Source organism: Felis catus, chromosome F1, assembly GCF_018350175.1.
Source record: "Felis catus isolate Fca126 chromosome F1, F.catus_Fca126_mat1.0, whole genome shotgun sequence".
NCBI classification, from domain to species: domain Eukaryota; kingdom Metazoa; phylum Chordata; class Mammalia; order Carnivora; family Felidae; genus Felis; species Felis catus.
The window spans coordinates 2,487,115-2,499,572 of NC_058384.1; the positions used below are offsets into that span (position 1 = coordinate 2,487,115).

The 12,458-nt window shown below is 63.4% G+C and overlaps 1 protein-coding gene across 1 annotated transcript in view; it reads right to left on the reverse strand.

Moving 5' to 3' along the window:
- Window positions 1–7,237: 7,237 nt before the first annotated feature.
- Window positions 7,238–12,458, reverse strand: part of ITPKB (inositol-trisphosphate 3-kinase B) — an 89,445-nt gene continuing 84,224 nt past the window's right edge. Inside the window, 2 exon segments of the mRNA XM_023247925.2 lie at window positions 7,238–9,846; window positions 11,255–11,326. Coding sequence (XP_023103693.2) covers window positions 9,631–9,846; window positions 11,255–11,326 — 288 coding nt within the window. The 3' untranslated portion in view covers window positions 7,238–9,630.

The window sequence follows — 12,458 nt, forward strand, 5'->3', positions numbered from 1 at the left end:
GCACACGCTCCAGGCCCGGGCAGGTGATCGGCGAAGCCTTTGGCGCTGATGTAACACGGGCTTCCGTCCCCGCCGGCACCACCCACCTCCCGCTCCACCGTCCCCTCCTGTAAAGGGCACAATACATAAAGAAAAAGTTGGGGCGCCTGGGTGGCTCAGTCCGTTGAGCGACTTCGGCTCAGGTCATAATCTCACAGCTCGTGCGTTCGAGCCCCGCGTCGGGCTCTGTGCTGACAGCTCGGAGCCTGGAGCCTGCTTGGGATTCTGGGTCTCTGTCTCTCTCTCTCTCTGCCCGCCCCCCCCCGACTCAAGCTTTCTCTGTCTCTCTCCAAGTAAATAAACAAAAGCTCCAGAAAATGTTAAGCCACATGTACAAATCCTTTCTTTTCCCATCGAGCTGACGGCACGTGTGGATGCCCAGGCGGGTGAGGGCCAGGCAGGACATCTCAGCGGGCTGGGGGCACCGCCTGGTTAATGAGGGTCAGTTACAGCGTACAAAACCAGGGCTGGGGTCCCAGGACCAAGATCAGTGTCTCCTTTCTGAGCCCACGTGAAAAACCGCACCCAGAGGTTGGCGGTCTGAAGTCCTTGCATGAATTCTCCGCGATCCGGGATCCTCGGGGCGTCCAGCCGCCCAGACCTGCCGGACCGGCCGCACAGCAAGGCCCAAGTCCCTTGACAGAGGGAACCAGGTTTCTCAGACACGAGACGCCTCCCCCACATCGTGCGGGTCCTATTCTTTCTCTTGTGCCACCCGGGTCCCGTTCCAGGCAAACCTCTTCGCGCAGGAAGCGTGGAATTCGACGTGGTAAGCGGCTAACGGAGTGCACCTGCCCCCTCCTACCTAAAATGGAAACCGTTTTATGCAGTGAGTCCTCCGCACCCAGTGCAAGGCAGGATTTGTTTCCGTTGGCTTCCGGCCCGTCTGGAGGGTTGGTTGCTTAGCCGCGCAAAGAAGCCTGAGCCGACAGGCCTGCGGGCTCGAAGGATTTCAGATCGGAGAGAAGCCAGCCGGGCAGAAAGAGAGCAACGCTTGGAAAGATGAGCATCAAACCTCGGCAGGGGTGGCGGGACTTCGGAGGCTCGACGGGGTTCCAGAGCGCCTCGCGAGTTCCGTGAAAGCTTTTCACTTCCCGCTCAGCTCTGACTTCAAGAGGCGTTGTTTGGTGTGGCCACGCGGTGGCCCCCGAGTCCCGGGGCCCCACGTGGTTGGGGGGGGCAGGGCTGTGCCCGAGCCGCACCCCGCAGAGATGCCAGGACCATGAGGCGGGCCTCCCTGCCTCCTCGGCCTCCAGGTCCGGCCTGCAAAGGTTCCTCCCTCAACCGTGGTGAGGGACTCTGGCTGGCCTGCCCCGGCGGGGACCCCTGCCCCGAGCGTGCGGTCAATCTCAGGTTCTCTCTCCAGCCCACAGTAGTCTGGTCTGACGCGGTGGGGAGGGTCGCTGCCCTCCAGCCCCCCAGCTCGCTTTCCAGGCTCACTTCCCGCCAGTTCTGCGGCCGGTCTCCCCTGCTCAAGACCCCGGCGGCCCGTCTGGTTTTGTAGAATCTGATACAGTAAACTTGGGCTCCTTTTCACCGTGGGAGCCACATGTGTCCATTAAAACATTCTGGAAGATTCTGGGGCGCCCGGGGGGCTCAGTCAGTTAAGCGTCCGACTTGGGTTCAGGTCACGATCTCGCGGTTCATGGGTTCGAGCCCCGCATCGGGCTCTGCGCTGACAGCTCGGAGCCTGGGGCCTGCTCTGGATTCTGGGTCTCCCTCTCTTCTCTGCCCCTGCCCCCCCCCTCAAAAATAAAAATCATTTAAAATTTTTGAAAAACAAGTGTGTGTGTGGACTGAAAATCTCTTCCTAAACGGCTCTCCAGAGGAACCATGAAATCTCAAGGGCATGACGCCCTTCTCCGTGACCACCTCCACCGTCTCGCAGGTAAGTGGTCAGGAAGCTTCCATGTAACTCCTCCAGCGACCAGGACTCGCCGCCTCCTTCCTCTGCGGGACGCGAAGACCTGCTAGAGACGGGTTGGCTGGCGCGTGTGGAGGGGTGGGGTGTGGAGGGGTGCGATGTAGAGGGGTGGGGTGTGGAGGGGTGCGATGTAGAGGGGTGGGATGTGAAGGGGCACGTGTGGAGGGGTGCAGGGTGGAGGGGTGTGCGTGGAGGGGTGTGTATAGAGGGGTGTGTGTGGAGGGGCATGTGTGGAGGGGTGGGATGTAGAAGGTCGTGTGTGGAAGGGTGCAGCGTGGAGGGGTGGGATGTGGAGGGGTGTGTGTGGAGGGGCATTTGTGTAGGGGTGGGATGTGGAGGGGCACATGTGGAGGGGGTGCGATGTGGAGGGGTGTGTGTGTAGGGGGGTGTGGAGGTGTGGGATGTGGAAGGGGGTGTGTGGAGGGGTTCGGGGTGGAGGGGTGTGTGTGGAGGGGTGTGCATGGAGGGGTATGTGTGGAGGGGTGGGATGTGGAAGGTCGTGTGTGGAAGGTTGCAGCGTGGAGGGGTGGGATGTAGAGGGGTGTGTGTTGAGGGGCATGTGTGGAGGGGTGGGATGTGGAGGGGCGTGTGTGGAGGGGTGCCTGGTGGAGGGGTGTGTGTGGAAGGGTGTGCATGGAAGGGTGCAGCGTGGAGGGCTGGGATGTGGAGGGGTGTGGAGGGGTGCAGCGTGGAAGGGTGTGCATGGAGGGGTGTGTGTGGAGGGGCCTGTGTGGGGGAACATGTGTGGAGGGGTGTGGCCACAGGCCAGCCTGTTTCAGCAGGAAGGTTCTGGAAGCCAGAAGATGCTCAGGATGAGCAGGGGGCCTGAGAGGGCTCCCCGAGCGGACTTTGGAGGGGGCAGGAGGGGAGGAGCGCATCTCCGATCCCGACAACGCGCATGTGCGGAACGTGGTCAGACCGCGCTGGATAAACAGGAAACTGTCAGGAAGGAAAACAAACGGCTCGCGTGAACTCGGCTTTTGTCAGCGAGTGGGATCCCGCGAGCAGCGCCCTACTCCGGGCTCTGGGGGACTCGCTGGGGGACTCCAGGCCGTGTTCCCATGGGGGTGTCCCCCCTCCCCCGGCACCTCTCACTCGGGGCCCAGGGAGGGGAACGGAGCTGCTCTGCATCCCATCCCCCACCAGCCCACAGCTGCTCAGCGGGGCACCCCGTGTGTCCCCCCCACCCCCACACAGCCACAGCCACCACGGAGGGGCGCCCAGCTCGCCAGTCCCACCCCCACCTGGGCCCCACACGGAGCTCCCCCCGCCGCCTGGAGCCACCGTATCCCCAGCCTGATCCCGGGCCTCAGTGTCTTTGCACGTGCTTCCCTCCCCGCCCCGCCCCCCTCAGACCCTCTGGAGAATTCTGGATGACCTGACCCCTGACCTCGGGTGGCACCGCCTCTGCAGAGCCCCCCTCAAGCGACCTCGTCACCCTCCCGGGTCAGGCGCCCTGCTCTGTGCCCCCTCCGACCCCCACAGGACATTCGCACGGTGCACTGCCCTTGCCCGCTTACCTGTCCGCCCCCACGCCCGCCTTGCCCCTGGGTTCCGGTCCTGACTTCGGTCCTGCCCTCACTTTTCCTAACCTACACAGCACAGGTGATCCACGGACATGCCTGCCCCCCCCATCCCCCCGTTTGGTTGTTGCAGGGGTAAGGTGGTGCGGGCCACCAACCCAAATGGACGGCCGCCACGGCCCCTGCGTCCCCTCAGGACGGAGATGCAGCGAGCTGGGGCGCCTGCGTGGCTCATGGGACGCCTGGGTGGCTCCGTGAGCGTCCGACCCCTGATTTGGGCTCAGGTCGTGATCTCAGTTTGTAAGATCGAGCCCCGGGTCCAGCTCTGCACTGACAGTGTGGAGCCTGCTTGGGATTCTCTCTTTCCCCGTCTCTGCAACCCCCCTTCACCGTGCTCTCTCTCTCTCTAAATAAATAAATAAGTAAACTTAAAAAAAAAAAAGATGCAGCTAGGCTGGGAGAAGCCAGGAGGGGAAGGGATCTGAGGCACGGGCATTTGGGGGCGCCTGTCCTGCCCAGCACCGGCCAGAGGGGGGCGGCCTCCCCTGCGGGCGGGCAGCAGGCGTGGGCGGCGGTAGCAGGACTAAAATTGGGCGCCTCTTTTCCACCGCAGGTAAACAGGGCTGCTGTGTCGCCAGCAGGTTGCCCCGGTGAGACACTGATTGCCCAGGACTTGCAGAAACTATTTTTAAAAGCACCCAAATGCGTGTTGCCTCATCGAAACCCACAGAACTTAGCGTGGCCCTCCCCCCCCCCTCCGCCCCCCCGCGCCGCACCCCAAAACCGCTCTAACTCATTCAGGAGTTTGGGAGGTGCAGGACGGGAGGTGGAGCGGGAAACAGCCTGTGATGTTAGCAACGGGGCTGGGGACCGACGTGTGTGTCCCCCAAAATCACACGTGGGAGCCCCAACCCTCCTCGCGACTGTATTTGGAGCAGCGCGGGCAAGAACCCCTCGCAGGCTAAGGGGGCAGGGGGCACGGCGGCGGGCCCCGCGCGGGCAGGTGGTGGCCCTGCCTGAGCGCCACGTGAGGCCAGTGAGGTCGGCGAGGTCGGCCCGGGGCTCTCCCCGGAGACCAACCCGCGGGCACCTTGATCTTGGGCCGTCCAGCCTCCGGAACCACGAGAAAATAAACGTCTACTGGGGAAGCAATTCCGGTGCTTGTATTTTGTTAGTATGTCTTGCTTGAAAAAAAAAAAAAAAAAAAGAAAAGCCCCCAGACAGCCGCCAGCGCTCACACCCAGCCGAGGTGCGACAGCTCCCACCTCGCTGCTCAGGGCTGTCTGTGCCCCGTGCACTCACGGCCGGGGGTGGGGGCGGGGCACAGCTGTCCCCGTAAAGGGAGAAGGATGACGCACACATGTGTCTTGGTGCCTGTGAAAACGAGGATGCGTTTTCTGTCTTTGTGGAGGCGCGTGTGAGCCAGCGTGTGAGCCAGCCCGTGACCTGCCAGGTCAATGGGGACGATGACGTCTGTCTGTCTGACGTCTGGGTCTCTGGGGGAAGGAGGCTGCAGGGGCGCGTGGAGCCCAGCACACGGTGCCTCCCCGACTGATCCAGGCTGATCCAGGCTGCCCAGCTCCCCCTGGGCTCGCGGGGTTCTGCGGCCCAGCCGGCACCCCCAGGAGAGGGCCACGCTTGGGACCGACACCTGCAGCGCCTAATCCACACGCCCAGCGAACCCCCCCGGCTCGGAAGGTAGACTGAGTCGCGCAGCGTCACGGAAATAGCTTGAGCTGTGGTTCAAAGCCGGGGTCCGAGTTGCTTACCAGCTGCGCGATCTCGAATAAGTCGCTCACCCCCTCTGCGCCCCTGCTTTCTCAGGTACAAAATGGGGGTGAACGGAGCTCATCCCGCAGGGTTTTCGTAAGGATTGTCCTGCTTAGTCGTCAACCACCTTGCATGGTGCCTGGCAGGTGGTAACTCTTCCTCAGTGGCCCCTGTTCCTTTGAGGCAGGGACTGGCGGACTTTTCTGTAAAGGGACAGATAGTATTTTAGGCTTTGCAGCCCCTGCAGCACAAAGGGCTGTGATCGGAGGAGGGACGGCCGCAGAGGGCGCAGGACCCAGGGGCCAGGGAGCCCACGCCACCTGTGAGTCATTCTCCTGCCTGAGGACGAGCGTTCGTGCACCCGACGGCCGTGGTCACCGAGGGCGCTCGGGGACCGTCGGCACATGTCCGCTAAGCACCTGTCACGTGCCTGGCGCCGCTAGGGGGTGAGGAAACAGCAATGAACAGGGTCAAGCCCCCGCCTTCGAGGTGACATCCCAATGGAGCGGACAGAGCCCAAGTCCTAACCCTAAACCCCGTCGGTGGCCGCGAACACGGAGGCGGTGTGGTTAGGACGGTCGCTGGGAGACGGGGCCTGGGGGAGCCTCGCCTTCACCCAGCGTCCACACACCTTTCCGAGGGGCCGACCCTGGAGCCAACTCGGCTGGCGGTTCTTCTGTTCAGACTCTCTGGGAAACAGCCTGACGTTCTGGGAGACGGTGCAGCCCCAGCCTGCGGAAGCGGGGGGCCGAGGCCAGGAAGCGCCAGGCCCCCTGTTTCCGGCAGGGGACCCCGGGAAGACAGGACAAGGCCCTCCGCCCGCAGGTGCTCCCCGGGGAGGAGGAGGACCACACTGGATCTGAAACCGGGCAAAGCCTGCTCTCCGAATCTCTGCTCCCCATTTCCCAGGTCACAATGGATCCAAGCCTCAACTTCTCCGTCTCTAAAACGGAGACCACAGAGCCCTGTTTGTGGAGGCGTCTGGGGACAAATGGGGGGCACAGAGGCGAGCAGCCCGCACCCGACCTTGCACAGAGCTGCGCTCCATACGTGAGGACCTCACGGAGCTGCCCCAGATCCAGGGGTGTGGGACAAGCACTTTGTGGCTGGTCTACACTCCTGAACTGCTACGTAAACATTTTGTGGAGAAGGTTGAAAGGCTTGGTGTTTGTTTGTTTGTTTTAATTTTTAAATGTTTATTTTTGAGAGAGAGAGAGAGACAGAATCGGAAGCAGGCTCCAGGCTCCGAGCTGTCAGCACAGAGCCCCGATGCAGGGCTCGAACCCACAAACAGTGAGATCATGACCTGAGCCGAAGTCGGACGCTTCACCGACTGAGAGCCCCCAGGCGGCTCTGAAGTGCCTAGTTTTGAAGGGTGTCTTCAGTCCTTTGCAGATCGAAACATTATCCAATCTGACCCCCACCCCGGGGACCCCCGCAGTCCCAGCGCAACGCCCCGGTTCCCAAAGAGCGCCAGGACCACCCACCCCGAGGCGGAAGGACCACACTGCAGACGGCACGGTGGTCTCCAGGGCCTTTATTCGGGAAGGTACAGAGCATTGCAGTCTGTTCGACAGGCACTGTGCAAGGGGGGGGGGGGAGTCTGTAACAGTTCAGTTTCCTCCAAGGTGTCGCGGCGAAAGGGGTGCAGAGAGAGGGGGAGCCCTCTGGGGGGGGGTCCTGTCCTCCGGAGGAAAGGCAACAGCAGAGAGCCTCTTCCCGAGCCAGGGGCCTGGGTTGTATACACACGGGGGTGGACGGGATGCAGGAGAAACTCAAAGCTCGATACAGCTCACAGAGGCAAGAGTCCGTGGGGGGGGGGGGGGGGGGGGGCAGGGGGGCGGGGAGGGGGGGCAGGGCTGTGTCCAGGCTCTTTCCGCCAAGTGGGAAAGGGAATTCAGAAAGAAGGCACAGCTTTTAAGGACACACAGAATCCCCAGCCTCCCAGTCTTAGTGTTTTGTGCAATTAAAAAACCGGAAAAAATAAATATAACTTAAAAACTTCTTACATGGCGCTAAAGGCAAGTCTTTGGGCAAGCAGTTGAGCAACTTGCCTTGAACGCTAAGCACGCTGACCACCGAGGAACCCACCCCCCCCCCCCGGGGGGCCCGGCAAGGACGGGGCGGGAAAGGACGTGGCTTGTCCCGCCGTCCCGGCACCTGCAGCCCGAGGAGTCCCTCAGAAGGGTTCCGGTTCGGGATCCACCTAGCCCTCCAGGATGGGGGGGAGGGGACAGGGAAGAGGGGAGGGAAGGTTGCGAGAGCAGGTGCAGGAGAGGAGAGCTAGCGAGTAAATACAACCCCCCCCCCAACCCCTAAGAAAAAAATGACACTTTATACCACCTTCGCAGACAGAATGTCACCCCAAGCAACCGGTCGCCAGGAAGAGGCCCCACGGACCTCCTCTAATAAACACGTCGCTTTGCCTTTTTTTTAGCACGCTGTCTGCAGACAACGGGTGCCTGTTTAAAGTGCTTGGAAAATGTGTTCTCTTAGGAGACCAAGCTGGTCCCCTGCACTTTCTTGTTCAGAGCGTTCATTTGCTTTAGCAAATTTCCTTCATCGATGGAGTGAGGGTGACCTGTGGTCCACCCACGGCGGTGGAATCGGGACGTCCAACTGAGCAACGTCCCCTCCCCGCGGACTGCTGATGCCCCGGTCCCTCCTGAGCCACCCAGCGCTGGCTTTGGTGCTCCCGCCTTTACAGGGTCACATGCCGTCACGAGGTCTCTCGCGCTCGGCCGGGACGGGGTGTGACCTTTGGCGAGAGCCCCCCACACAAGCTCCCCACTGTTTTGAACCAGAGCCAGGAAGTTTCAGACTGCTTTCCTCTTCTAAAATCTGTACTCAGATAGCCTCATGCGTCCCACCCTCCGCCCCCACCGACTGTCACTCACCCAGCACGAAAGGGGAAATGCCGGGGTCACGTGCTGGGGTCGGAGGTCTCCCAGAGTCCCCGGGGCGATGGGGGGGGAAGGAAGGGGGGAGCCCCGGAAACCCTGCTTCTTGGATCGGCCCCTCTGGGCTCACGCTCCGGGGTACACGGACCTCCACCATGTCCCCGACCCGGCTGTCTGCGGATCGCTACCCCGTCAGAGCTCGGCTCTGGGCACCCGTGCGCCTCTAACAGCCCCAAAGGGCCACGGAGCCGAGAGGTTTGTTCTCGAAAAGTCATGCTGGTTTCACATTCTTCCCCATAATATAGACTTGCCTTGCTTTAAAATGAGAACACGCCCTACTTGGTTCCCCAGCCATCTTCGAGCAACTTAGAGGCCCCAGGACTCTTCCCCCTGCCGGGAGCACCCCTCCTCACACCCGGCACCCACCCCCCGCCCTGGGAGCTGCCCACACCGCATCCGGGGAATGTGGGTCCAAGCCCTTTGGGCTGGAAGAGTTACTTCCGGGGAGAAAAATGAGGCCAGGAAGGCCAGCAATCTGCTTCATCCCTGCCCAGCGCTGCCCCCCCGAACGTGCTGGGGACTTGACCTCGTGAAACAAGCCCAGGGATGTGGGGGGTGGGGGTGAAGGGACGTGAGACAACCGATCTTCCTCCGGGGGCCGGCTGTGCCCCGGGCCGCCCCACCCAGGGCCGCGGACCTGGTCCCAACAGGGTTGGCAGCCGGAGGCACAGGTGGTTCTGGGGGTGGGGGTGGGGGCGGGGCCTCCCCCAAGGTCAGGTTTGCAGAGCGTCCCTCTGAATTCCTGGGTGATAATCAGATGGAAGAGGGGGGCTCCCGCCTGCCCCCTCCCGGGAAGGTCGAGGTCAGAGAGCACAGCCAGTGGACTCCAGCATTCTCCTGGCTCCTGGGTCCGGCCCCCAGCTGGAGGGTCTCACTGCCAGCTGGGTGGGGTCCCTGCTTTCGCAGGCCACCACACGTCTGTGGGAGCCCCCGGGCCGCTAGGCGGAGAATGCTTTACTCGTGGCCAGCGTGCACTTGCCAGTGGCTTTGTGCCCCAACCCGGAGATGCTCCAGGCCGGAAGGATGGGGCCAAGGCAGGCTGAGCTCGGTGGCGGCCACCAGGGGGCAGCAGGCCCCCACTGGAAGGCTGGGGCCGGCTCCCGCGTTGGGGACCTCCCTGCCACCTGAGCCTGGCTCCCCCCCCCCCACCACTCCTCTTCTGCCAGCAGATCCTATTTATAAAGAGAAGTGGAAGCCCGGCAAGCTCTCCTCTTCTCTCCTCTCCCTCCCCTCCCCTCCCCTCCTCTCCTCTCCTCTCCTCTCCTCTCCTCTCCGATCTCCACCTGGTCTCTTACAAAGTGTCTCATAGTGCAGTTCGGGAGGGTCGGCTCTGGGGCGGCACCAAGGGGAAATTCAGAAGGAGAAAGGGAGGGGGCGGCAGGGAGGAGGTGGGGGGGGCGAGGCGGGCCGGCCCTCAGGCCAGCGGGGCGGCCTGGCACATCTCCGTCAGGATGTCGATGAGGTTGTTCAGGCCCGAGAGGTAGCCGTCCTCCCGGTTCCCCTCCTGCCAGGGGACGTTGTGCTGCAGGGTCTGGCCCTCGGGCAGGGGCGTGGTTTTCCCAAAGTCGATCATCCACACCTTGGCCTGCTCCTTCTGGTCGTGGATGAAGAGAAGAGAGCTGCCGATGACCTGAAGGGGAGGGGGCAGCTGAGGAGGGGGACTGCCGGGGGGTGGGGGGTGGGGTAGGCCCGTCCCAGGGCGGCCACCCAGGGGACAGAGGACACCGGCCACCAGGGCAGCAACTGCCTTCGGGGAGGGAGGCTTGACCTCCCCGAGGCCGACCCCTGGCCGCTGCGGCTGCACACTGTCTTCTAGTTCGGGCCACGGCTGAACCTCAGGGCCTCTCCCTCCACCCTCCTCCCCTCCCCCCTCCCCCCCACCACACTCCACCCTGACTTCTCCTGTCCAGGAGCCCACACTGTACCCGTGGGGCAGAGGAAAGGACCTCCCCAAATGCGCACACGGCACCCCAGCGGGGTGGCAGCGAGGCCCAGACCGGCCTCGTTCCAGCAGCAGGACCCTGGGCAGACATCCCAGGCAGGACAGGAAAGACCCTGGAAATTACCCCTGGGAAACACGGAGCCCACACAGGGGCTCCCTCTGCCCGGGCGGAAAATACCAGAAGCCCCAGCTAATCTGGCCTCTTTCTAGGCCTGAAGCTTCTTGAGCGAGACTCCAGAAAGAGTATGGCAAAACCAATTTTCCAGAAATAACAGCAAAGCCTGGGTGCTGACGGGGGTGATGGGGTCCTTCCGCCTGGTGCGGCAGGTCCTGGGGCTCGAGGCCCCCAGCCCTTCCGGGCTCGGCCTGCAGGATCACAGCCCCGTCCTCTGGAGCAAGGAGGCTGGGGGGGAAGGGAGGCTCCAGCAGGCTGCACCAAGACCTTTTATCAAGCTGAGAACACACCCTGGGCCTGCACACCCTGGGCCCCACGGAGGTGACCGAGGAAAGAACATCCTGAGAGACCTGGGTGCCACTGCTCAGGGCAGAGACCACCCAGTCTGCCCTCTGGGCACCCCAGTCCCTCCTCATGGGCGGTCCTGGGGTCAGAGCCACCACGTGTGGTGGGACAGGTGCCCCCGGGCCGAGGGGCAAGTCGGGGAGAAAATCCAAGGGCAAGCTGGGCTGCCTGCCTGGAGGAAGGGCCAGCCAGGTCACCTGCACAAAGATGCTGTGAGGTTCAGCAGGGCCTGGCCCACCTCCCTTTTGGGGCACTCCCTCTGCCCGGAGCCCCGGGACCACCTGTCTCCTGTTCCTCGCGCTGGACCCCCAGTCCTCTCTGTGGGCAGGGCTCGGGCTGAGGCTCCCTCCACACAAGACCTCGAGAGGGGCTGCCTTCGGGACAGAGCTTCAGGCTTGCAGGGGGCGGGGTCCTGATCGGAGGGGTCTGCCCCCCGGCTGCACCATGCTAAAAACGCCGCTCCGGCTTCCAGAACAGGCAGGTCTACCGGCGTGGGAGGCCAGCAGGCCCGAGGGTCACGGCTGACCACACAGAGCGTGGCTCTCTGCCCCAAGAGGACAAAAGCCCAGTATGTACCTCGTGGCATTTGAAGAAGGGAGAAACTTCCAGGGTGGCCCGAATGTCCTTCAGCCGGTCCCGGTAGGCGATCTGGGAACAGAAAAAGACCAGAGCTGTAAAGACGTGGGGGGCGAGGTGGTCTTTAAGCCCCGTGTGGCCCAGACTCTTCAGGTGTCAGAGCGGAAGGGAGGCTACACCCTGGGCATATATTCCAACCTCCTCCTCTCGACACGAAGGAGCGGAGAGGCCCAGACGGGGCTGTGCGCACCTGCCCTCCTTCGAGAGCGGGAGGCGCCGGAGGGCAGCCCCTCGGGGCTCCCCCCGAGGGTGGCGGGGCTTCTGGGACGCCGGCGCAAGTGCGGGGATAGCAGCGGAGCGGGCCCGTTGCCACGGTGGCCTCCGGAACACAAACCTCCGTGCCCCTGACCTTGCGACGGGCAGAGTAAGCGGGGGAGCCGCCAGCATCTCTCCAGAGGCCTCTCCGCGGACCAGGGGTGAGCTGTGCCGGCTCTGGGGGTGCCTGCCGTCCCCAGGGGCCCCGGGGTCGCTCGACACCATCCCGCGGCCACACGGTGGCCTGGGGCTCAGCACCTCGAACAGGCCCGTGCCGGCACGGGTGTGCGAACTCCGTGGCGGGCCCGGCTAAGGAGCAGGTGACCGGAAAGCAGAGGGCTCGGGCCGTGGAGAACTCGGGTGTGCGCCCCACGACCAAAGCCTCCTTGCCAGGGGCTAAGGGAAGCCCAGCCCAGCCTGAAAAGGAGGGAGGGAGACTCAGGGCCAGCGAGGAGTCTGCCCAGAGAAAAGGCGGTCCGGGTCCACCCTTCCCTGCTCCACACGCCGGGAGGCTGTTCGCAAGGCACCTTTCCCTTGGGCTCCAGGACCCATGTCCCCAGGGCCCCTGGGTCCGTCCCAGGGTGCCTTTCCCTAGGGACCTAGAGGCTCAGCACACCCTACCTCCGCCTGGGGGTGGGGGGGCCCTCAAGGTCCTGACCCCACAGGTCAGGTGTCTGTCCAACCTGTCTACCGTCGCAGTGGCAAACGTGAAGTCACTTTGTCACCAACTTGTGACACTCACAGCCCCGGGCTCGGAGAGGCTCCGACCCCCGCCCCAGGCACTTCCCTCGGGAGGCCTCAGCGCCTGGGAGAGGCCCGGGAGGCCTGCGTGTGAGGTCCGGCTCTGTCCCTGCTGTGTCCTTGACCCCTCAGTGTCTCACCTGGAAAG